The 23,900-nt window shown below is 55.3% G+C and overlaps 1 protein-coding gene across 8 annotated transcripts in view; it reads right to left on the bottom strand.

The window, feature by feature from the left end:
* The window catches only part of SYNJ2 (synaptojanin 2), an 82,173-nt gene that overhangs the window by 21,958 nt on the left and 36,315 nt on the right, over positions 1 to 23,900 (bottom strand). For 6 of the 8 annotated variants that reach the window (XM_037055530.1, XM_037055369.1, XM_037054988.1 and 3 more), the window contains 10 exons: positions 23,743 to 23,826; positions 15,747 to 15,808; positions 11,076 to 11,172; positions 8,654 to 8,826; positions 7,376 to 7,457; positions 6,609 to 6,758; positions 6,365 to 6,530; positions 3,034 to 3,225; positions 1,236 to 1,311; positions 375 to 515 (listed from right to left, as the gene is read on the bottom strand). In XM_037055530.1, the coding sequence (XP_036911425.1) occupies positions 375 to 515; positions 1,236 to 1,311; positions 3,034 to 3,225; positions 6,365 to 6,530; positions 6,609 to 6,758; positions 7,376 to 7,457; positions 8,654 to 8,826; positions 11,076 to 11,172; positions 15,747 to 15,808; positions 23,743 to 23,826 (1,223 nt within the window). The remainder of the gene's footprint in view (positions 1 to 374; positions 516 to 1,235; positions 1,312 to 3,033; positions 3,226 to 6,364; positions 6,531 to 6,608; positions 6,759 to 7,375; positions 7,458 to 8,653; positions 8,827 to 11,075; positions 11,173 to 15,746; positions 15,809 to 23,742; positions 23,827 to 23,900) is intronic. The other 2 variants (XM_037055064.1, XM_037055204.1) reach the window with 2 other exon arrangements.

Below are 23,900 nucleotides of genomic sequence, written 5' to 3'. Positions count from 1 at the left end.
ATTCCCAGTCAGGGCACATGCCTGGGTTGTAGGCCAGGTCCCCAGTTGGGGGCATATAAGATGCAACTGATACATCACAATATTTCTCTCCTTCTTTCTCCCTTCCTTCCTCGCTCTCTAAAAATAAATAAAATCTTGAGGAAAAAAAAAGAAAGAAAGAGTTCAGCTTCCTATGCTAGAAGGTCCCCATTGTGGGTCTGCTCATTGCCAGACAATATTCTATTCAGGCCAGTTTCTCCTTGGGGGTTTTCTTCCATTTATCTGGAAGAATGAACGGTGGGCCGAGATTCCGGTTGCAGGCGAAGGAGGAAGTCAGAACAAAACCCACTAACAATCCCTGCTCCCCCAGATGTTCGGAAAGTCAAGGTTCTCACCTGATGAAGGGGACATGGTACGGGCGCACAAAGATGTAAAGGCAGACGCCCACCAGCTGTGCCGAGGTCAGGAGAATGTACCTATGAGAGCGCGAGATGGCTTTCTGCAGCTGCTCGCCCCACATCTTCCGGTTGGTGGTGCTGGGAAAGGAAAGCACAGCGGCCCCGGTGACCGTCGGCCGGGCGGCAGCGGGTCTGCCCACCTACAAAGGCTGCAGCCCTGAGCTGGTCCAGATCAGGAGTGCAGGCAGGCAGTCTGCCTTGCAGGGCCAGGCCTCCACCAGGCCCCTCGGCTGGCCTTTACTTCTGGTGGTGCCACATGCACCAGAACACACAGTCCCCAGCCCTGCCACCGGAGCCCAGCAGGGGCATATAAGAGGGCACCCTGGCTCCTGGGAGCTCCAGAACCAGGTTTTATTGTTTGTTCAGGAAGTTCCTGAAATGAGGCCGCAGCAGGTCCGGCAAGTAGAGGCCTGGTTGACTTTGTGCCCAGTGCAAATCCAGTGGTGGAGAGAAGAGAGGGACCTCCTCCCACACTCCTGCTGTCTCACCTTTCCCGGGAAACGTGACTCAGCAGCCAAACCCTCCAGGCCACCTGCCAGCTCCCAGCGGGATGCAGCCTGCACACCTGGCCAGGCAGCACCTCAGACAGCAAGCTGCGTAACCCACCCTGCTTCCATTCCCTCAGCAGGGACAGAGGGCAGAGGTGAGGGGGGTGGGCAGTCGGCGGTCCCTCCACAGTGAGGGGCACCGGTCAGCAGGTTCGGACACAGGTGGCCGTGTCCCTAAACCTGACTTGGGGAGCTCTGGTCTCGGTGGTTTTCACATCACTCTTCTGAACCCTTGCACCTGGCTGCTTACCTGGCATTGACGATGTTCCCTGCGCTCAGCTCCACCATCTCTTCGAACCCCACAGCAAAGATGTCGGCTGGGTCATCTGGGGCAAGTGGAAGGTAAAGGAGTTAGGCCCACCAAGGCTGTGCTGGCTGGGGCGTGGGATGCCGCGTGGGCCTGTGGGCCCAGATGTCCCACCGTCCAGGGGCCCTCATCCAGACCACAGGCCCACCTTCCCTCCGTTCCCACTGTGCACTGGGCCTTTCCCTGTCTACATTCTGGGGCACATGACTGCACCTCACAGGGGTCACAAAGCACTAACCAGAGGCCACACGTGGAAGTCCCACTGCTGGGGGCATCTCACCATCCCCCCAGCCAGAACCCAGGTGACAGGGGTGGGCACTGTCTCATGCTTGTCTGAGCTCTGCCAGTACTTCTCTGGGCTGGGCCCAGCTTCCAAGGCTAATGGCTGACTGGGTGGTTCTGCCCTGGGGGCTCAGAGAAGGGAAACAAGCCCCACTGTGGGCTGTGGGCTGGAGCTCGGGCGACATCTGCTAAAGACGCTCCTGGCTCACAGGGAACAGAGCAGGGGAGAGGTGTTCCTTATGTCCCCTAGGACAGGGACCCTGCAGCCACTGGCTGCCCCTCTGGTCACATCCTGCTGACACTCAGTGGCCGGGCCAGCAGGAGTGTGTAATCCTGCCCCTCCCCCAACTCCCACTCCACCCCAAACGCCAGGCTATCAATGCACTTTCCTGCTGGCCACTCGGCCCAGCCAGGAACCTCAAGCCTGACTGGCATCGAGTTTCCTTCCTTTCTTTTTTTTTAAAGAAAAAACACTGTTCCTCTGATCTCCTGGGCGACTGTCACCGCAGCTCCTTCTCGCCCTGAACGTGGCGAGTTTTAGCAGGACCTCTGGTGAACCCTCTGTCCCGTAAAGCCCCCTGCACAGCGAGAGCCAGCTCAAAGTCGGTGCCCACCCTAATCCTGCAGGCAAGTGAAGACCGGCCATTTTAGAGAAAGTGGGGGGAGTCTCTTGGGCCCGGGGGGTGCTCATGCTCTGGGCACGTACAGCGCCTGCCGGGGGGTGGGGCTGTCAGAATGGTCACCGAGTCCCAGTGACCCCACACTGCGGACTCAAGCTACCCTATCCCCTCTCAAGGCAGCAAGGGGGTGCAAACTGAGCCTGCCACCGTGGGGAAGGGACCTGCTGACACGTGGCTCAAAGAACAGGCTCTCCAGTCTGTGACAGGACCCAAGGAAGCCGGAGGGAGCAAGGCAATGGGGTCAACGGGGGAAAATCAACCTATTCTTCAAGTCCTGAGTTCAGAGGCCCTTCACTATTACCTAGCAAGACCTGAGACAAAAGGTGGGCTGTCAAATCTGGAATTACTTCCTCCTTAAAAGGAACATGAGTTCGAGACATCCTGAAGTGGCCGTCCACAGAGACTCAAGGTCAGTTGGGGCAAGGCCAGAACAGGTGTCCTTGGCCAGCAGGGACGTGACCCCTGGCCTGGCTCTTCCAGAAGGCAGCTCGCCCTCCTCAGACAAAAGGTTCTAAAAGTCAAAACCGAGAACTGCAAAACCTGCCTGTGTGAGGAGGGAAGACAGATTCGCTGCTTTAATGACCTTGCCAAAGGTTTGGACGAGAGAAGCCATCAGTTAATCGGCTAGGTGTGTTCTGGAAAGGTACAGAGCACGGGGCTTTTCATACCCCGAAGGAGCGGGAACGCAACACCAAATCTCACAAGTCGGCCACCACCGGGAAGGTCAGCCCATGGGCTCCACGGAACTGGCTTTGATTTTGCAGAGGCCCCGCACTCACCCTGGGGCTCAGCGGCACCGGAAAGCTTGGGCGCGTCCAGCAGCCAGTCGGCCAGCTCGGCCGTCCCCAGGAGATTGCTCCGGAACTGCTTCCCGCCGTTCACGTTCCAGGTCCCCATGGCGATGCGGATCTGCTTGAAGTTCGTGAACTCCGACTGGCGCTCCAGCATGGCTCTCAGGATCCTGGGAGTCACTGAGGGGGAACACAGAGGGGCGTCTGCCTGCGTTCCACCAGCCCCCGGGGCTTCCAGAAACATGGACGGGGTCTCCGTCCGCAGGAGATGGCCGCCTGTGCCGCAGACACGGGCCGTGGTAGGAAGGGGCTGCCACCCACCATGACCAGGACGCCCTGCTGTGGCACTTTGGCCATGGATTCTCGAAAACGCAGGACTAGGGAGCCCCTGTCCACACCTGTTCCCCAGCCAGGGTCACAGAGGCTGTGATACCAGGCCACAGCATCCCACCCACTCAGCATCCCCTCCATGACCTGGGGGGGTGGATTTCAGTGACGAGGCACTGCAATGTACCTTGTTTTAAATAAATAAAAACGTAAATATCTTGCTCCCATTGTGCATTCTCCACCTTCCATCCTGCACGCCTGACATGTTTTGTCTGAACCTAGTCTCAAGGCTTTAAAAAACCGTCACATTCATCCCTCGCTGTATCGCGGTTCACTGACTGTGGCTTCACAGTATCTTGGATTTTTCAAAACCCGCGATATGGTGAAGCCATAATAAGTGAACCACGATACAGTGAGGGATGACCATATACTTCACGGATGAGTATCCATATAGAATTTTATAAGTTGTTAAGATTACGTAGGTTTAAGAGTGTGGAAAGTGTTTAAGAGCACATGAAGTGTTTATAAGAATGTGGGAAAGGTTTATAGGAGTGTGGGAAGGGTTTATAAAGCCTTAACATATATATATATGTACAAATAATAAAATGAATATAATGCCGCCACTTCACAGAGTTTCACCTATCACAGGGGTCTCTGGGATGTAACCCCTGTGATAGGTGAGGGGTCCCTGTGCTCTGAACCACGCCCTAGCTCTCCCACATACGTTCCCTTCTCTAGTCAGTGACAATCCAGATCTCAATCGCGTCTTCCTTGCTGCCACACAGGACTCACTGCCCTGCTCAGTGCTCCTCTCGGCTTTCCTGGGCTGCCCTTCTTCCTGGGAGGGGGACAGATGCCAATGCCACCTGGGCTCCCCAAAGCCACGGAGGAGCCCCCCCAGGGGAGAGTGGAGGTAGAAAAGGGCTGTGAAACCATCTCAAACGCAGGCAAATCAATTTTCTGACAACAACAAAACTTTCTAAAACAGAACTTAAGACTCGCATGAGGAAAAATGCCCCGTCTCCCCTTCTCCTCCTATAATTTTATAGGTTCTAGGAGATGAGATGCTATTAAAACTTTCCCAAAGAAGCCTCTAGCTCACTTATTTATGCAATCTAACCCCCCTCAAAAAACCCCACAAAATTACTGCAAACTCATAGATACAAACTGACAGATTGGCTGCTGCCAGAGGTGGGGCTGGGGGTGTGTGGGTGAATGGGGTCAAAAAATAGAAGACAAATGAGTCCTGGTGGTGTCACATGCAACATGGTGACATCTCTGTGACAGCTGCATAGATTAGATCTTAACAGTTTTCGTCACAAGAAAAACATTGTTGCACTTCCATATGGTGGTGGGTGTTAAGCAGGCAAACTGTGGAGACCTTTTCGGATACCTACAAACATTGAACAATTGTGTTGCTCGCCTGAAACTAATCCAATGTGTCAATTATACCCTACTTTTTAAAAAGCAGAAGAAACCTCTGGCTGCTGACAGAACCATGGCCCCTGCCCCCCGAGAGGGTGTTCCCACTGCCTCCACTTTCACAGGGTCCTGGGGCCAGAACCAGACAGGACACCGCCCTCGGGGAGGCTCGTTGGGACAAAAGAGGTCTGGCAATGGGACCGAGGACCCATTCATTAGGGTGAGGCAGAGTCTCTGGTGTGAGTTAGTGCTCAAAGAGACCGACACCTCTAGAACAGTATGCTGCCACCTCCTGACTGGGAAAGAGAGTCCGAGCTGAGAAATATGAGAGTGGGCTCCCACTCGAGGCCCAAAAGCCCGGCGCCTGGAAAATACATTGGCCGCTGGGACTGGACACACAGTTTTATTTTATGTGTGCATTTTGATGTCTGACAACCCAAAATCCTTTCTGTCTAGTGAGACACGGCCCTTCCTGGGATTAGCCAATTCTCTTTTGCTTTTGAAATTACTATTTTTTTCCATCAAGGTAGTGTTGGCTAATAGCACTGCCTAAGTTTCAGGTGGGCAACACTGTAATTCACTCTCTGTACACACCACCGGGTGCTCCCCCCCAAAGTCTGGTTTCCATCTGTCACCAGACAATCGTCCCCCTTCACCCATCCCCCCGCACCCCACTGGTAACCAGCATTCTGTTGCATGTCTCTGTGCGTTGGCTTTTGTTTTGGGCTCCTTTTATAATCCACATGAAACCACACGATTTTGTTTCTTTCCATCTGACTCATTTCACCCAGCCTAACACCCTCAAGATTCATCCATGTTGTTGCAAATGGCGACATTTCATCTCGTTTGTGGCTAAGGAGTGTTCCCCGTCAGCTACAGCACGTCTTTACCCACCCGTCTGTGGATGGACACGCAGGCTGTTTCCACATCTTGGCCATTGTGGGTAAGCCGAGAGCACGCGAGTGACGAGAAAACCGACCAGCCCGGGCTCAGGCCCTCCCCCCCTCCATCCTGCCCCCCAGAGGTGGCGGCCCTGCCCCTCTGCCCCTTCCTCCCAGGGCCAGGCATTGGAGCACCCACGTCTGCGGCCCAAAGCCCGCTGGGGCCATTTGAACTGGCTGGCCCTAAACTGCTTGCCCCGCCGAGCCCTCCCCACAGAGACCCAGAGAAAGGGCCCACCTAAGCACTCCCTGGGCCCCTGCTCTCTGCCTCCTGACCACCCTGAGTGCAGGGCCGCCCCCCTCCCCATCTCCAGTGCCTGTGGGTATGAAGAACTTGGTTTTCCAGGAGCCTCTCCTGCCTCCTCTTATGGCCGCACACGACTGACCATCTCACAACAGAGGACAAAACACAGCTGCAAGCTGCTTAGGTCAACGGGTCAAGCTCAAGTCACAGCCAAGTGCAGAGCAGAGACGCTCCCTCTGGCTGCCCCAAGGCTCAGGGGAGTGTCTGCCGCTAGCCCTCTGGGATTACGTGAGGGCAGTGGGAAGGGCTGGCTAGCACGCCCCACACCCGCTCTGCGTGTTGGGGGAGCTGGACGTCCCCGTGCGAGTGGAAGGGCCCCCCATACCCAGCAGGGCTGTGTTGTCCAGAAGCATCCTTCCTTTGTCCGCAGCCTCCTCGGCGTAGACGTCTCCGACCAGCAGCAGTCTGATGGCCTCCTGTTTTACCCCGTCAAAGAAGTTGGACTGGATGGTGCGAGACACGGACCGGGCCCCATCCTTCAGCTTCCCCACCTGCCGGGAGCCGGCCCACAGGCCGTGAGAGGGGGCCACACTGGCCCGGCCCTCCCCCGCCCCTCGGCCTGCCCCTACCTTGGCCTTCCCCTCCAGGGCCCGGCTGCCCGTGAACATCTTGCTCAGGCTGTGACCATTCAGAGACCACATGGCTTTGAAGGCCTCCACAAAGCGGTCAGTGATGGGCTTCGAATTCAGCCGCAGGCTCTCAAGCTGCAGGTGAAGGACCTGGGGAAGGAGTGAGGGACAGCTGTCATTGGCTTCTCACCTGGAAGTGCCCCCAGGGCCACCTGCTCACATCACCATGTGGGCTCCTTACTCGGCAGATGGTGGAGTACCCTGCACCCCTCCGGAGGAGGAGGGACCTTTGCCGCACAGAATGGAGCCCCCATGTATCTTTATCATCCCACCCAGCCCTCCTCTGACCCACTTACTCCTGACGCCCTGTGCCCAACCACCAGGGGCTGGACAAGAAGCCAAGGTAGTTCTTGGACCCCACACCTCCTGTAAGCAGGGAGCCAGGAGAGATCACCAGGCACACAGACAGATGGGGGCTTCCCTCTGAGGCCTCAAGTCAGGCTGTCATCAGGCCAGCGGTTCGTTCACAACAGGCCTTCTAGAACCACTGGTCCCCAGGGTGCCCCTGGGCCATCATGTCTGAGATGCGCGACAGGTATGCCTACTTTGGCCAGAGGCAGCCCAGCCCCCAGAGGCCCTCTCTCCAGATACCTGGTGCCCAGCTCCACCTCTCCACAGTGAGACAGTGAGCCCAGAGACACCCTCATCTGCCCCACTGAAGGCGGGGGTGCGACCCAGGTGGCCCGAGGGCTGCGGCAGGTACAGACCTCGAGCGCGATGAAGCTCTGTACGGTGTTGGTTCGGTCCAGGCAGTCGAGGCAGTTCATCCGCAAAGTGCCTTTCTGAAAACTTGGGGAGACAGTGAGAAGTAACTGGTGACACGTCGTGTGTGGAGGAGCAATGGTGGCAGCACATGTTCAATGGCTGACACCCGCCAACAACATGTGCCCCTCCTTAGCAGCTCGCGGGGACCCCGTTTTCGTCCTGTTGGAGCCTGGCACTGCTGGGTGGCAGGCAGACCCCGGGGCACACATTCGGCAGCCCACACACCAGGGGCATTGTAAACACAGTCCACTCTCACAGGCGATTCCCCGGAGTCACATTCTCAAAAGTTGCTGTGGACACCTGGGGAACTGGACCACGAGCACACACACCAACGCTGGACGGCTGCTCCTGGGGAAAGTCTGGGCCAGGTCCCTGAGAGCTGCTGGTCACACGTTCCCGTCACCCGACGGACACAGAACCTCGCCTGTGGGTGCTTCTGTTTCAAGACACCTCACTGAGCGCATGTTGTTCACTCATTAGCATTGAACTTGACGCCAATGGCGCTCCCACAGCTGAACAGAGCTTCTCTCGCATCTTCCCCGTCAAGGCACACCCTGCCCTCCCTGCGCGGAGGGTCCCTAGACAGCCCCCCCACCACACTGGGGGCCGCTTTGGACAGAGAAACTGCCTGCGAAGTGCACAGAAGCGTGAAAACGTGGCCCTACGATGGCAAAAGGGACACCGGTGGCAGCAGGAGAGCTGAGCAGGAAGGCGGGGCCTGGTGGGGACAGGCGCAACGGGCAACGAAGCTGTCACTGTTCTGAGCACATCTGTGAACACGCCATGAGCGTGGATTTGGGGCCCCGAACACATTTCAGTGAGCAGGCACCATCGCAAACACGGAATCTGGGGAAGAGGGGGCTCGACCGCATTGTGCTTGGAGGACCCTGGGCCTCCTTTCCCTGCCGAGCTCCGAGCGGGGAAACCTGCACCGCAGTTTTCCCCGCACGCTCGGGAAGATGCCCGCAGCTCCCCTTCACTCTCAGGGGTTTTCATCACCGTCTGGACAAGCGATGTGGCCACTGTGGCTCCCTGTGGCAACCCAGCCCCCTTTACTAGTCCACTTAACATGCTTTACTGCCTCCTCACAACATTCAAAAGCACGTCTGACTGTGGGGTGGGGGGGGGCCGGAACCCCAAGCCTGTTGCCAGCGGCAGGGCACCCCTGTCCCCCCACAGCCCGGCCCTGCAGGGAGACGGTGACCCGGGTGGAGACTCACCGTGGACTCACACCCTCGCCCTTGGTGAACACGTCGAAGTCATCCCAGTGGAGTTGTAACTGGGGCCTCAGAAGGTTCTCCAACTTCTCGAGCTTCCCACCTTTGGCAAACTGATGGAAGTCAAAGTTTATCATAGGCGTGTCCCCAGCGTGGCAAGAAGCCCAGAGCAACTTCTGAAAGGGGAGAGGGAGAGAGTGGCAGGGGACCAGGGAGCCAGGACCGTGATGGCAAACCTTCCGCAGCTGCAATTTGAGTGGCCGAACCACCGTTCAGAGGAGTGCATGGGTCCGTTTCACGGGGCACAGTGGCCCGAGCGGTTCACCAGCCCCGACCCCGAAAGGCAAGCACAGAGCAAACCCACAGACCCACAAGCAGAATCTTGCCTACAGAGGGTCCAGCTGGGGCAAAGACAGCCAGGGCAGATGAGGCTCGCCCCGGAAGCCCCCAGCCCTGCTCCGACATCACCCTCCTGCAGGGCTCCCTGGGGTGCAGGTGATGAAGGGGCTCCGTGTCCTCAGGCTCCAAGTGCCACAGGCTCCTGAGGCCCGGAGCCGTGCAGCAGGCTGGGAGCTCATAATCTGGCTCGAGGCTGCCTGGTGACCAGGCCCATCCAGACAAGCACAAGCCTCCAGGCAGGAGGGCTCGGACAGGGCCAAGCCTCTGGGGGCTCCTGGCCGAGGCTTCCCTTCCACACAGGGACCCTCACTGGTGGCTCCTCAGCTCCCTCTCCAGCCCCGAGTTCCAGGAGACCTGGCAGCCTTCCCAGAGGCCCGGCTCAGGCCCTGCACCCCGCCCCGCCCCACCCCACCCCCATGGCCGCAGGTCAGACCGTCCAGAGCATCTAATGACTCCGAGGACTAGAAGGACTTCCGGCTGCCCGGCCTCCATGAGTCAAAGCACCCGTGCGTGCTTTGCACCCTGGGCCAGGATGCAAATCGATGCCCCGGAGGCCACCATCCAGAGTCTTGCTATGAAAATCGAGTCAGCTGAACTAAACGGCGTGTTGCTTAGTGGCTTTACGCTCTGGAGCGAGCACCTCGTCCCCTGGAGCCTGATAACTGCTAGGCCTCAGGCTGGTGGCAGGCAGGTGTGTGGACCTCAGTATTACCTGGCTGGTGGGCGGCGGGAGCCGGCTCCCCCCGACACCCAGTCGGGCCTCCTGCCTCCTACCTGCTCAGGAGCCTGCCCCACCGGGTCTGGGCCATGGGACCGCTGCATCTCCAGCCCCTCTTGTGACAAAAGAGCCCATGGGCATAGTAGGCACTTGCAGCAACTGACAGGTGCTGAGGACATCCCTTCCCCCTATCTCAAGGCATAAAGGAAGAAGAGGTTCTTGGGGTTGCTTTCCCCTGTTTCCTTTTTTCTTTACAAGAAGCTGCCAACATTGCTGCCAAGATGAGTGGAAGGGAGATGTTTCTCAATCTCGTTGCTAGTAGCAACAACCAAACAGGAAAAGCAGGTCTGGCCAACTGGAAAGTCTGCTCCAAGCCCATGCTTTTCTAAGCAGAGTGAAGTGGGCACCCAGCAGGGTTCAGCTGGTCAGGGAGGGGTCAGGGGTCAGGGGGACAGCGAACACCACTGCTCCTGAGGTGAGGTCTGACTTCAAACTCTCTCCATCAGGGGTGTCCTTGGTCGGGTAATGGCCAGAGGGCTTTTCTCCATTCAGTGGGGGCCGTGGGAGACTGGAAAAGGGCTGGGGAGGCCCATTCTAGAACTTCTCCCTGATGCAGAGGACTGGATACACACAGGAGCTCTGGGAACAGTAGAGACTGGGGCAGTGGTGGTGGGAGGGTAAGTGGGGGTGGGGGGCTTTTACTTCAGTTGCTTCCTCCCCAGCCCAGGATTTCTCCCCACAGATCCCTGACCCTGGGCCGGGGAGCCCCAAGGAGCCCTCGTGGCATAAGAAGCCGCTTCAGGGGCAGCCCACATGAGGGTGGAAGGATAGAGGGCTCCAGGTTAGCAGGCGGGAATCATATAAGTTGTTTGTCTTAGAATGTCAGGGGCTCTGACGTGCCACTGCAGGGCCTCGTGCAAGCTTGCCAGGAGGTGCAGACCCAGGGAGGAAGGGGAGCTAGAGTTTCTGAGTAGGTCATGGGTGTGTGGGGCAAGCCCAAACATTCGAACATTCGTGTGCACATGTGTGTGCATGTGAGTGTGTGTGCACAGCCATGCAGTGGGAGGCTCCGCGGGAAATGCAGCCGGAGACGAAGGCGACCTGTTTGGACTCTGAGCAAATCCTCCTGGCCATCAGGTCAGGAGCCCCAATTGCCTGGTGAGGAAGTTACCTCATTCTCCTCACACTTGGTGAGCTCTGCAATACCGTTTCCAGCCACGCTCCCCGCCCCGCTAGGGAGCCTGCCTCTAGACAGCAGGGGCCCCAGCTGCCCCTCCCTGTCCACACACCCACACCCTGCGTGTTTACCTTGAAGGCTCTGTTGAGCACCTCCTCGCCACCTCTGCTCCCCAGCAGGTTCACGACCACTTGCTTCCCATACTGCTCCTTCAGAAGTACCATATGCCTGCAACAGAGCAAGGCAGCACTGTGACCCCGTGTCCCCAGGACACAGATGGCCCCGCCTTCTAGGGGTGAGGGGGTGGATGGGCTCCCTGGGCACTCAGTTCCGGCACAAGCTTCTGTGTGAAAGGCTCTGGCCAAGAATAAATAAACTGCCCTGTCTGGTGCGGCTCAGTGGACTGAGTGCTGGCCTGCAAACCAAAGGTTGGCTGGTTCAATTCCCAGTCAGGGCACATGCTTGGGTTGCAGGCCAGGCCCCCAGTAGGGGGTGCGTGAGAGGCAACCACACACTGATGTTTCTCACCCTGTCTCCCTTTCTAAAAATAAAAGAATAAAATCTTTAAAAAAAAAAAGAAAAGGAATACATGGCCCTGACTGGTGTGGCTCAGTGGATTGAGCGCGGGCCTGTGAAACCACATGATCGTGGTTCGATTCCCAGTCAGGGCACATGCCTGGGTTGCAGGCCAGTTCCCAGCGGGGGACTCACGAGAGGCAACCATACATTGATATTTCTCTCCTTCTCTCCTTCCCTTCCCCTCTAAAGATAAATAAATAAAATTTTTTAAAAAAGAAATACATGAACCCAGCACACCAGAGGAAGGACTTTCTATAAAGCACCCCATCACACCTAGGACGGCTTGGCCTCGTCAACAGAGCCTCAGAACGCCGTGTGCCTGTCTGTGAAATCACTCCCCTCCACTCGGTACACCGCCAGTCCTGAGAACCAGAGCCCCGGTAGGGGAGCGGTCCGCCCCGGGGTCTGACTTTTACCTGAGTGCTGCATCTTATGAGGTTTAACCCAAACAAGACGGCACAACAAAATTTCAGTCTTCAGGAAAGTTATTTGTATATCAGAGACCATTTTAAAAATACCTATGTGGGAATATTAGGGAGGGATTATAATAGCTCTTATCACCAAATTTGAAAAGCAGCTTTATAATTTTAATGATAGAAATGGTTAAACATACTATTCGTAAAAGCATAGGAAGAAGATACAATGTAAAAAGCAGATAGAAAACTAATTTAATAGGGCCATTTTATATGTAAATGCAGAAAAAAGGCCAGAAGATAACATACTGTGATGTTAAAAGGGGTGGAGTTTTATGACATTTAAACTTTTTTCTTCTTTAAACATTCCACTATTTTCCAAATTTCTACAAAGTTTATTTTATAAAGAGATTTTAAAAATTATCACCAAAGAACACTGTAACAAGTCCTCACCAGAGGAGGGTTTTTTCATTGCTTTTGGAGAGAGAGGAAGGGAGAGAGAAACATGGACATGAGTGAGAGGGAAAGATGGATTGGCGGCCTCCCGTTCATGCCCCGACCAGGAACTGGACCCGCAACCCTTCAGTTACAGGACCACGCACCAGCCAGCTGAGCCACACGGGCCAGGGCACGATTTCCCCCACTAGAGAAAAAACGTTCTCTGACTACCTCTGAGGGGCAGCACTGCGTACAAGAACATGATTCAGAAGTGGGCAGTTTGGCTTTCTTGGCTGACCAGTTGAGGACCCAGGCCTGTGTGGATGGACTTCCCCATAGCGGTGCTCAGGGCAGCCCTGCCTGCCCCGCAGTCCCTCCGGGGGAGACGTAGGGACAGGCGAGATCGGAGGACTTGGGGGCTCCAGCAGGCTGCGCTCTGTCCACACAGCTGTGCACGGGCAGCCCCGGGTGAGGCTGCCGGAAAAAATGAAACATTCACAGCCTGGCCCTCCTGCTGGCTCTTTCGGGTTTGCCTGCCCAGGGAAAGGGCATGCTGGCCTGAGGCCCGGCACGCGGACCGAACAGCAGGCTCTCCTCTGGAGGCACGTCTGAGCTGCCCGGCACCGAGACGGACCCTTGATTTAGGGATGAAATGTGAGGAAGGCCACTGTGACCACACACTCAAGCTGAGACCAAGCCACAGCACGATGTGTCAGAAATAAGGCTGATGTGTGACGTCCCTCTGACCGATGCCTGCACGCACATCCCAGCTGGCTCCAAATGCCAAGGCTCCAACAGAAACACCACGACTCATTACTCACGTCACCAGCCCCAAACAGCCCTGGTCAAATGACTCCCTCTCTGAGCCAGCTCCTTCATCTGTACCGTAAAGCTGGTTAACCCTCCTCTTGTGAAGAATGGGCACGAGGACTAAAAGGTGGGTGACTGTGTGAGGTCCGGTGCTGCCAGGTGGGAGTTGGCTCTCCTTTCAACTTATTGGTAAGTTGAAATATTGACTATTGATAAATTGAAAGAGTCATTTCACTGGCTCCAAGGGACAGAGCCTAGGAGTCCACTCCGAGGGCAGCGAGTAAGGCTGCCCCTGGCCTCGGTGGCTCTGTGCACTTAGGGTCTTTTGTTCACACTTCCTACCCACCTGTACTGTCACATGGAGCACCTCGGGAAACTGGGAGATTCTCGGGGCACTGAGGAGTCAGAGTTCCTGCTGGCGCATCCTCTTCCAGCTCAGCATAGCGGAGGGACCGACAGTTAAACCCACACGAAGGGAGGGAGGGCCAACGGAGCGGCTTCACTGTCCCCTGGAGGTGACACGGGGCATTGCCCAGTGAGAGACTAACACTGTCATCAAACTGTACGATGCCGCAGTCACAGCCCATGGCCTGATTGAAACACCCCCTTCCTCCAGACACGGCAGACAGATGGCAGAATGACAGTGTGTAACAGGGGGAGCTGTACGGCGCTGATGACGAGAACTCCGTGGGTGTCAGAGCTACCCACGGGAAAGGCTTTGGAGTGAGGGCGGGCGGAGGGACTTCCTCTGGACCAGACGCACCAAAGAACTATGCACCAAAGAACCACGCTTCATGGCCCTGTGGAGTCCCAGAGATCTGGGGCACCCCCCCAGGGGTGACACAGCCCTGCTCCCTCGGGGCCCACAGCGCCCCTCATGGTTCGCTGGAGCAACCTGTGTCCTTACTCCCAAACACTCGCTTCCAGACTGCTCTGCAATGACAGTGGCCCCGTCAGCAGCTGTCGGGACATCCAGGCAGCTCCTCCAGCAGGGGCCAGAGAGGGCTCAGAGCTGGTCCCGCCCCCCAGTTGGGGGCATGGGAAAGGGGAGTGACTGGAAGCCCGAATCTGAAGCGGTTGCTGCCTGCAAAAGGGAGTATGGCTGGTCTCAGGAGGTGTGTGGTGATTCACAGAGGAGACTGAGTTCAAACTCAGACTTAAGGAAGAAGTGAATGTGGAAAAGAAGAGGGCTTACACTCTCAAGTACACTTAGCCACACTGATTTAAAACTAAGTCTATGGAATGCTCTTAATTTTTTTTAAAAAAGGTCATACGGACATGAAGGTTTTTGAAATAAGCCCAGCCTACCCCTTCGGTTTTGCTTCCGGCTGACTCAGGAAGAATTTCATTTTAGTTACATGTTTACTATTTCCTTCGCACATTTAACAATGGAGATCAATGCCAACTAAAAGAAGTCCATATGCACCCCGCGCAGACCACTTCAACAGTGTTTGGGAAGGAAGAGCAGTATCGGGTTCCAAATAGGTTACGTGTCTCTTCCCAGGAAAAGCCACGGTTGGGGCCACGCTCGCTCGGCTGGCGGTGCCGGTCTGTGGCAGGGCGGCCACAAACAAGTTTCAAGTCCACACTGCGCTTCCGGTACAGTGATTAAAATAGGAAGTTACTTTTTGGAATTTTATGACAGTCTCTAACATAATCTTTAAACTCAGTATTTAGATTTAAAAAGCAGACATTTTAAGAAGCTATTAACTATTCAAGTTCAAATTACTAACAGCTCAGGTTAGCAATGGCTTCCTCTAAGCAAACTGCAAAACACTGGGTTATGGATCAATGTGTGTTTTAAAACATGAACTATGTCTATGCCAATTCTTTCAGGAGATAAACAAAAAAAACTAATAGTAAAATCCCTAGCAGTGGGAAATGGGAGTTAGGGTACTTCTACTTCTCACTTTATACTTTCAGTGTGTTGACTTTTAAAACTTATGAATGTTACTTTTTTTAAAAAAAAGATTTTATTTCTTTTTAGAGCAAGGGGGAGGGAGGGAGAGAGACATCTATGTGTGAGAGATGCGTCATTTGGTTGCCTCTCGCACGCCCCCAACCAGGGACCTGGCCCATCATCACCCAGGCATGTGCTCTGACGGGGCATCAAATCGGTGACCTCTTGGTTCGAAGACTGGCACTCAAACCAGGGAGCCACAGCAGCCAGGACAAAAAATCTATGACTGTTACTTTTAAAACAAAATCAAATGCCTACAAATATCCTATTCTTTAGATGACCCCTTACTAACCAGGGCGAATGGATAAAACTTCATTGCAGAAGGAACTGGCAAGATAATTCCAAGTGTTACCTGTGCATTTACTACTGAACCTTCAGGGAACCTGAGAGCAGGTGAAAATCTCATTTTGGAAACTCCCTTTTGCAAAGGAGCAAAATAAAGGGCAAATTTAGATACAGGGTGAGGGGCTCTCCCCTGCCTGCTGTCCCCTACACTACTGTCTGATGGAAGACAGACCCCAAGGGAGGACAGGCTTAGCATGGCGTCAGGTGACCTTGACCCCTAAGGAGGAGAGGCTTAGCATGGTGTCAGGTGACCTTACTTGTCGAAAGCAGGGGCGTTGGCTTCCAGGCCTCTGTTGAGTCTCAGATGATGGGAGCCAACCTGAAACAAAGAAAAACCACACCACTGACTCCTGATGCTCTGTGAACCCAGGGAGTGGTGTTCTCCCTGCATCCCACCCCCACCCCACAAGCTGCCAGCCAGGCCTTCATCAGCCAGGCCCCTTGGAGGCCCCTCCCAGCCCAGGAAGGCCAGGCCTTGAACTCCAGCCCCTAAGCCTAACTCAGGGGCTGCTGTAGCCCAGCCCGAACCGCAGCACAGACCACGCCACTGGATCCTTCTGCAGACAGAAGGGAAACTGTCGGGGTAAGACCATGAGGCCCACATCAGAGCCACAAACGCCTCCGTGGTCAGAGGTACAGCCATGCCAACAGGAGAGAGACCACGGTCCCAGCATCCTCTACAGCAACAGGGCCCTCGAGTGCCCCTAAAACCTGAGCTATTAACAACCTGCAAACTAATGTGCCTTATTATTCAGAGCTGGCTATTGAACACTGGAATTTTAAAAAAGAAGCTTAAAACTATATACCGTTACTAAACCCAGCCTGGCAGGGCTCTCTCTGAACAAACCTGGGACATTTTGAGCACTGAACTAGTTAAGGACAGGAATGGACTATGACGTGACAGGTGGATGGGAGCCCATGCACGGACCTGCACAGAGGAGAGCTGGCCGGCTGGGTTCATGGGTGAGCAGGCAGGTGGCTGGGTGGGCGGACGGTGGGCAGGTGGATGGAGCGGAAGGGAGGGCTCTTCCCCAGAGGAGGGCACCTCCTGACAGATGCGGAGGGAGTGGTGGGAAGTCCCCATCTTACAGCCACGACTGGAGGGTCCAGTGGGGGGCAGGATGCTGGCTGGGCCTCGGAGCATCCCCCACAGGGTGCTCATTGGTTGACAAGCAAAAGGTACTCACTGTAAGTGAAGGCACTGAGTAGCACTTTGTCCTGGGGATCGAAATTCACACGGCTAATGAGGGGCAGGGGGACACCCCAAGGAGGACACGGCATCAGGGATGGAGACCCTGACCCTGGCCGTGACGAAATCCCAGGGAACACCAGGATGAAGCACATTCGCTTTAAAGAAAAAGGGCAGCCAGCGTTCCCCAAGAAGAGTCGGCGTCACGAGAGACAGAAGGCAGAGGAAGTGACTGAGACTACAGGAGGCGGGAGATGTGACAACTAAGTGCAACGTCATCCGGGCCGGGGGCAGGGCGGGTAGTGCTGAGACAGGCATCGCCGAGACGACTGACAAACCTGGAATGTGGGCTGCAGGCCAGATCGAGGAGCTGTGCTGAGGTCGCATCGCCTGCACGTGTCCCTGGACCATGTGACATAAGAGAGGGTCTCTGCTCTTAGCAGAAATGATCCGACAGAACAACATGTTGAGAGACAAGGTACACAATCTCCTCTCGGCAGTTCAGAACGTGACAGCACGTGTGTGTGACAAGATGGTGACACTCAGTGCCCCTGGGTGAAGGACACAGCAGTTCTCTCCACTGCTGTGCCAACTTGGCTGCAGGTCTGGGGCTATTTGAAGATTGCTTCTCAGCACCTACTGCTCAGTCTTGCTGTCACTGAGCGTCACAGAAACGGTGCCGCGGGGATGTGCCCACACAATCAGACGCAGTTCCCCTGAACACAGCGAGTGGTGCTTGGCAGCTCTCTGCCCCGCGGGCAGCACAGCCGTCCCTCTCCCCACTGAGGAAAGTGCCCGCCTAGAGAACCGGCCTCCCAGCAGTGGATCCGGAGGGGTGTGGGTGGGTTTGCCCATCTGAGTGGGTCTATAAATAAAGCCCCAGGTCCCTTTTGGCCCCCAGAAACTCTGGGGCCTTTCAAAGGCAGTTCCACCGAAAGGCCTTCGTGGTGTGGCTGCATTTGTTCTGCCCCGCTTTCGGGGGGCCGTCCACACCTGGCTGAGGACATGAGCTCCCCAATATTCCAAAAGCTCTCCCCACCGGGGCTGGGAGGACAGCTGGGCCCGGCACTCCTGGGCAAGGCAGCGCCCGTCTGTTTTTCTGGATTCTTGTGGAAATCAGATCTGCATTCCTGGTAGCCACCCTGGGGACCCGAGGGCTGAAGCCCTAGAGAAGGCGAGGCTACTCCATGTCTGTCTGTCTGTCAGTCATCGCCAGAAATCTCCCCCTGCTTCAGGGAGACTACAGCTGTTTCTGGAGTTGTCCCCAGGGGAGTGCAGTAAGGGGAGGACAGAAAGGGAGGGCTCGGAGGCCTGGATTTCAGCCGTGACCGTCCGGTTACTGGACGTGTCTAACTGTCCCTCCCCGAGTCACAGCCCAACGTTTCCCCTCAAACAGGAATTTCAGCCACAGGTGACCCGACTGGGCAGTGTCCAACCTCTGGGCTCAAAACTCCTCCCACCACAAGAAAAGTGTGTCACCAGCCCTGGACGGCGTCAGTGAGCGCACCCGACACCCACATCGGCATGGCACTGGCTGCTGCCATAGAAAGGCTGGGGAGAGACGGGGGACCCTGAATTCCCTGCCCCGGACGCCTCCCCACAACAGGAACGCCAAGGGAAGACCTAGAAACACACTTCCAGGTTTCCATCGAGACGGCTTGACAAGTGCAAACTAATCAGGTGGAGACCGTGCCCCTGCCAAGAACAAGCGGGGCAGCAGGGCAAGGGGCCGCAACAGCAGGACTCAGGATGGTGGGGGACCAGCCAGGAAGGGGCAGCCCCCGCCTCCCCCACCCTGCCCCCTCCTCTCTCCACTCTGACCCACATTGGTCCTCTCCGGTGTCACGTACTTCCAAGGCCACGGTGTGTTGGAAGCCTGGAGGAGGATCTCTAGTCGGGGGCTGGAAATGAGGCCGCTGTTGGCACCGGCACACCAGAACTGAGGGGCTTTCCGTGGTCTCCCTCCTTCTCCTTCAGCTTCCCTCCTCTCGTGGCTGGGTGGACACTTGGACAGTCTCTTCCACCTGAAGTAAGTCCTCACTTCACTACTACAGACCACAGACCTAGGGACGGTGGCCACGAGAGTAACGCCGGACTCGAGGACACCTGGCTGTGAGTCTGCCCGGAGTCCACACTGGCACTCAGAAAGCCCCAGGCCACGAAAGGTGCTTGTGAGTCTCTCCAGTCAGCCCACTGTATGCATCTCTCTTCTCAACTCCAAGTTCAGGAACACGGAGCTGGTGGCTTGAAATTGGCCAGGATGGGAGCATTTACACCACAGTAATGGGCAAACGCTGCAAATCCAACCTCTCACCCTGGGCCTCAGAAAACTGCTTTATCGGCATACCCCTGTGTGGTCCCCAACCCTTCCTGAGTGTGGCAGTCACCGAGGGGTTCTCACGAAGTAAGCATACCTGGCTCCCGCCCCAACACTGCGAAGTAATCGGGGTGTCATGCAGCCTGGGCCTCGGGAGCTTTGACGTTGCCCAGGTGACACTAACGTGCAGCTAAGTTTGGGCACCGCACCGTTGGTGGATCCTGGGCGGGGAAGTGTAACCTCCTCAGCAGAACGTACAAGCCCGTCTCGATCTGGCCCTTGCCTGCCTTTCCCGTCCCTCCTCCCGCCAAGCCCATGCCTAGGACTGCAGACAGCCGGACCAGAATACTCCCCTCGTCTGCCAGGAGGAGCTAAGCAGCTATAACACCTGCACCCACAGCTCCCTCGGCAAGGCCTTCCCTCCTTGCCTGGTGATTCTGCCCCAGCCTTCCCAAGTCAGCTCAGACTCTCAGCTCAGATGCTGCCCCCTGGGCCTGGGTGAGCAGCTCACCCCAGAGCCGCCTCTCTCACGGGCTCTATTCACACAATGCTGTTGTTCCCTGTCTTTCCTCCCCAGAGGCTGTATCTGACGCCAAGGACTATGCCTCATGTAACCCCAGGTGCTCAATGAGTGTCTATGGGATAAACGGCTTATTCCTGGCATCTGTGAGGCCTGGGAGACGGAACAGCCTAGAGGACGGGTCCTTGTGCCGCATACTGATAGACCTGGGAGGGCACTGTCCCTACACCTCAGCATCCTCAGGGAGACACAGGGGGAAGCTCTCATTCCGCTTTCCGGATGTGAAGAGTCCCACTTCTCCTAATGAGACTTGAGCTTTCTTCTCCTCGATGTTATAACTCATGTCAGTAATGTTAACAGCCACCACCTTCAGTACCTTCTCGGTTCCAGACACCGTGCGAAATTCCAGTCCACATTTATCATATTTAATCTTCTCCATAATTCTGAGGATGGTATTGTTAGCCCCATTTTATAGAACAGTAAACTGAGGCTTAGCAAAGAAAAGAAGAACTTCTCTACTTTTTTTGGAATAAGAACTTCATGTTTGAAATGAAAACAGTTTTTGAGATAAGAATTTTTCAGAAGCATTTGGTTCCTGGGCAGGAAAGTCAGAACCTGAACTAGAGCCCAGGTCTGTACCAAGCCATAGTCTGTGCTCTCCGTCACATGAAGAGCGACCTGTTTTCTGGCGTGGTTGCCCTCAGCCCGGGAGCTTTGTGCAATGCGTGAGGCCAGAATGCATAAGCAACTTCATTTTGCTTTGGCTCATCTCCATTGTAAGTATTTCCCCCCTACCCCAGCCTCCTCATTATTTTAATTTTAATTTTTTCATTTCTTAACCTCACCGAAGACCTTTATTTCCCACTGCTTTTTTGGAGAGAGAGGAAGGGAGGAGGAGAAGCATCAATGCGAGAGACAAGTATTCATTGGTTGCCTCCTGTACACGCCTTGACCGGGACTCGAACCCACAACCTTCCAGCTATGGGACAATGCTCCAATCTACTGAGCCGTACTGGCCAGGGCTCTTCCTTATTTGAAACTGTGGTTCTACAAGCCATCTTACATGTTGGAACAAAGGATGGTACAAGCACATAAACAAGCACATACAGCGCCCAACACCCAAGGGCTTAGGAAACAGCGTTTGAGGTGGGAGGAGAATGCAGGCACGGTGGGAGCAGCAGGGGAGCGGTCTGCTTGGCCTCTGCCTCCAGCCGGCTTAGCCACAGGGAGCTTCTACACTCAGACCTCACTCCCCTTGCAAGACAGGGGCTGGGTAAACAGGTTCCCTGGGAAAAAGAAAGCTCTCACGTGATAAGAGGGGTAAAGTCTTCAACAGACTAGCAATGTTTGAAATGCACACTCTATCACTAACCCTTCCAGGACAGCAGTTAGCTTTCAGGGTAAAATTTCAATGTGGCTATTTATAAACCGTACAACCTACTAACACAGCAAGGACGGAAGTGTTCAAGGGACACAGTTTCTAGAAGTGGCCTCGGCATCTAGGAGTTTCTAGTGAAGGCCCCAGTCCTGTGAAAATTGGCAAACAAGGCATCATCCCACCACCCTCTCTGCCCACCCCTCTCCCCCACCTGCCCCCCTTCCCACAAGGCTCAGGTTCCCTGACGCAGCCCCAAGAGGGGCCGCACAGCAACTTAAAAGGCAAGCCTTCCACCCAAAAATATTTTCACATTTAATATAACCTAAATGAAGAAGGAAGGGGAAAAGTTCAAAATAGAGAAAGACAACCAGAATGAGTCTTCAAGTTTGCTGTTCACACAGTTCAGTGAAAGAGGCCACGGCCGCTCCCCGGGAGCAGCCTTGCTGGCCCCCTGTGGCGACGACCTAATTTCTCCGTGATGATGGGTGGTATTTAGATGGTACACGGTGGGGGGGGGGGGTATTAGACCCAAAGGTTAGCAAATCCTTAATAAGATTCATGAACACAAACACTTATTTTTTTTAATCCTCACCTGAGAACGTTTTTTCATCGCTTTTAGAGACGGAGAAAGGCAGGGAGGGAGAGAAACATCGATTTGGGAGGGAAGCATTGATTGCTTGCCTTCCTGCACACACCTGAACCGGGAATCGTATGCTTAGGTTGGGGATTGAACCTGCAACCTTTCTGTTATAGGATGACACTCCCACCAACTAAGCCACACCGGCCAGGGCACAGAGCCTTTTGAAACATACTTTGAGGGAACTGTGGGGACTCCAGAGAAGCAGAGTCAGGGCCTGAACGATGCCACACACAGCTGCCGAACAGTGGGACACCCAGGCCCACTGACACGTCAGATGGCGGGACGGCTGGTTGTTCCACGGCAGAGTCAGACTGAGTCAAGGGAGGGGCTACCAGAGATCAGCCTTAAAGAGGGAATGACAGGTGAATTTTATTCTGTTTTTAGAAGAGGGCGACAAGAACATGAGGGCTCCCAGAAGCACGACTAGGCATGGCCCAGGAGCTGCGAGGTCTGAAGAGCCAGACCCGCTCTGGGCTGCGTGACCAGATGCAGACAGAGCACGCTGCACGCCACCCCAAAGCCTGGCCTTGTGCCCCGCCCTCAGATCCTGCGAGCAAGACCCCCACCTGGGGGAAACGGACGCGTTTCGGAGCATCCCCCCAAATTCTAAGACACTGTCATGACCATCCCCCCATTTGTTATCTCCTAATGTGGCCTCCTCCTGTTTGCCCTCTGCTCATCGGATCTCTGCTTTTTATTCTTAAATGCAGAGCTCCAGAAGTTTCAGAAGGAAAACTCCAAATCTAAAGACATTAAGTTTCAAACACTGCTTTGGACTGTCCAGAGGAGGCCAGTCTGTGGAGACAGAAGGTAGATGAGCAGCTGCTAAGGCCTCAGGGAGAGCTGGGTGGGGACGGGGAGCCACTGCACGTGGGGACAGGGTTTAAGCCGGGGCGAAAGTGTTCTGACATCAATTACAGTGATGGCCACAAAACTTGGTAAGTGTGCAGGACCCCCGGATGCGTACGCTCTCCGTGAGTGAAGTTCAAGTGTGTACATCACATCTCCACGAGGCCCCTAAAACAAATACACACACTTCTGGGATGCGCTCCAGAGGAATTTTCCGTGATATGACCGTCCTCAGGAGTGTTCTCTCTGCCACCACTTAATGCCACCAGCTGTCCACAGACGGCTCAGTCATTCCTTTCAACGGAGAGACGGAATGTTCATGAAGCTTTCTCCCCACCCAGAGAACTTGAGCCCAAATGAGACACACTCATCTGTCCGCCTCACTCTAAGAGCTGACATGCCTCATTACCACGTCTGTCAGTGGCAGCGCGGTGACAGACATGAGGACACCGCACCTATGACAACATGGGGTGAAGTCAAGGGCCGGGCAAGAACCAGCCATGTCGAATGCCCCCAAGAGCCTGGGGGACGGCTCTGAGCCCCTTCAGTCATCTGCTGGGGACCCAACTGCTGTCACACTGAGCCCTGAGTAACAACAGCCAAGGGGACAGAGGCTGGACAGAGAGGTCTGCTGAGCACACCACGTCCCCTCAGGCCAGGGAGGAAGATCTGGGACTGGAGCTGAGGAAGCTCAAGTCCACTCGGCTGTGGCCCCCACCCCAGGAACTCCATGAGCGAGGCAGTGCTGTCCCATTGACAACGACAAGTGTGTTCTTGGAACGCAGCACACCCCCGCCCCCCTGCCCACCAACTCCTCCCAGGAGACCAGCTGCCAAATGCCTCTGGCACTGGCTAGAGCTGTTTTGGAGAGCAAGGGGTATTTTTAGAAATCATGGGAAAGCTCTGGGCAATTCTCACACGGCCACGCGACAGGCACCTCCACACGCCAGACCTGCCCCCCCGCCTCACAAAGCCTCCAGGACGGCCACTCTCTCAAAAATGCACCTTTAACCATGCTCTCCATATACTGAGTGAGGGTCTAATTCACGTCAGGCTATTCAATGGTGCTACGTGGTTTGCTGCCAGCAAAGACCTTCCCCCTTCAGCTGCAGAAGCAGTGAGCTCAGGATCAGAGAATCACACAGGATGTGTCTGTTTCTGCACACAGACACACACACATGGGTGCGCATGCTGGCGTATGTACTGTGACGACTCAGCTCAATCCGAATGGGCTGATGGAAAAGACCAGAAACTGTGCCGTGAAAGAAACAAAGTCAGAAGAAGCCGTCGCAGGCGTCCAGACGAGACGGCAGGGGGAACAGCAAGAACAGACACAGAGGTGCCGCCTTTTATCACCTACCTGTAGCCCTGGCTGCTCCCAAAACAGCGGGACGGAGCCTCTGATCTGGACAAAGGACGACACGCCATCATCCATGTAAATCGTCTGCACCACAAGGAAACAGAAAGGAGAGTATTCTTCAGTGAAACCCAAGGTCCTGGGCCGGTAACGGGATCCGG

This window comes from Sturnira hondurensis, unplaced genomic scaffold (genome assembly GCF_014824575.4).
Source record: "Sturnira hondurensis isolate 20B ecotype Veracruz unplaced genomic scaffold, ASM1482457v3 Scaffold0000167, whole genome shotgun sequence".
In the NCBI taxonomy this organism is placed as follows: domain Eukaryota; kingdom Metazoa; phylum Chordata; class Mammalia; order Chiroptera; family Phyllostomidae; genus Sturnira; species Sturnira hondurensis.
The sequence above is the reverse complement of the archived record's forward strand: the minus strand, read 5'-3'. Positions and strand labels throughout refer to the sequence as shown.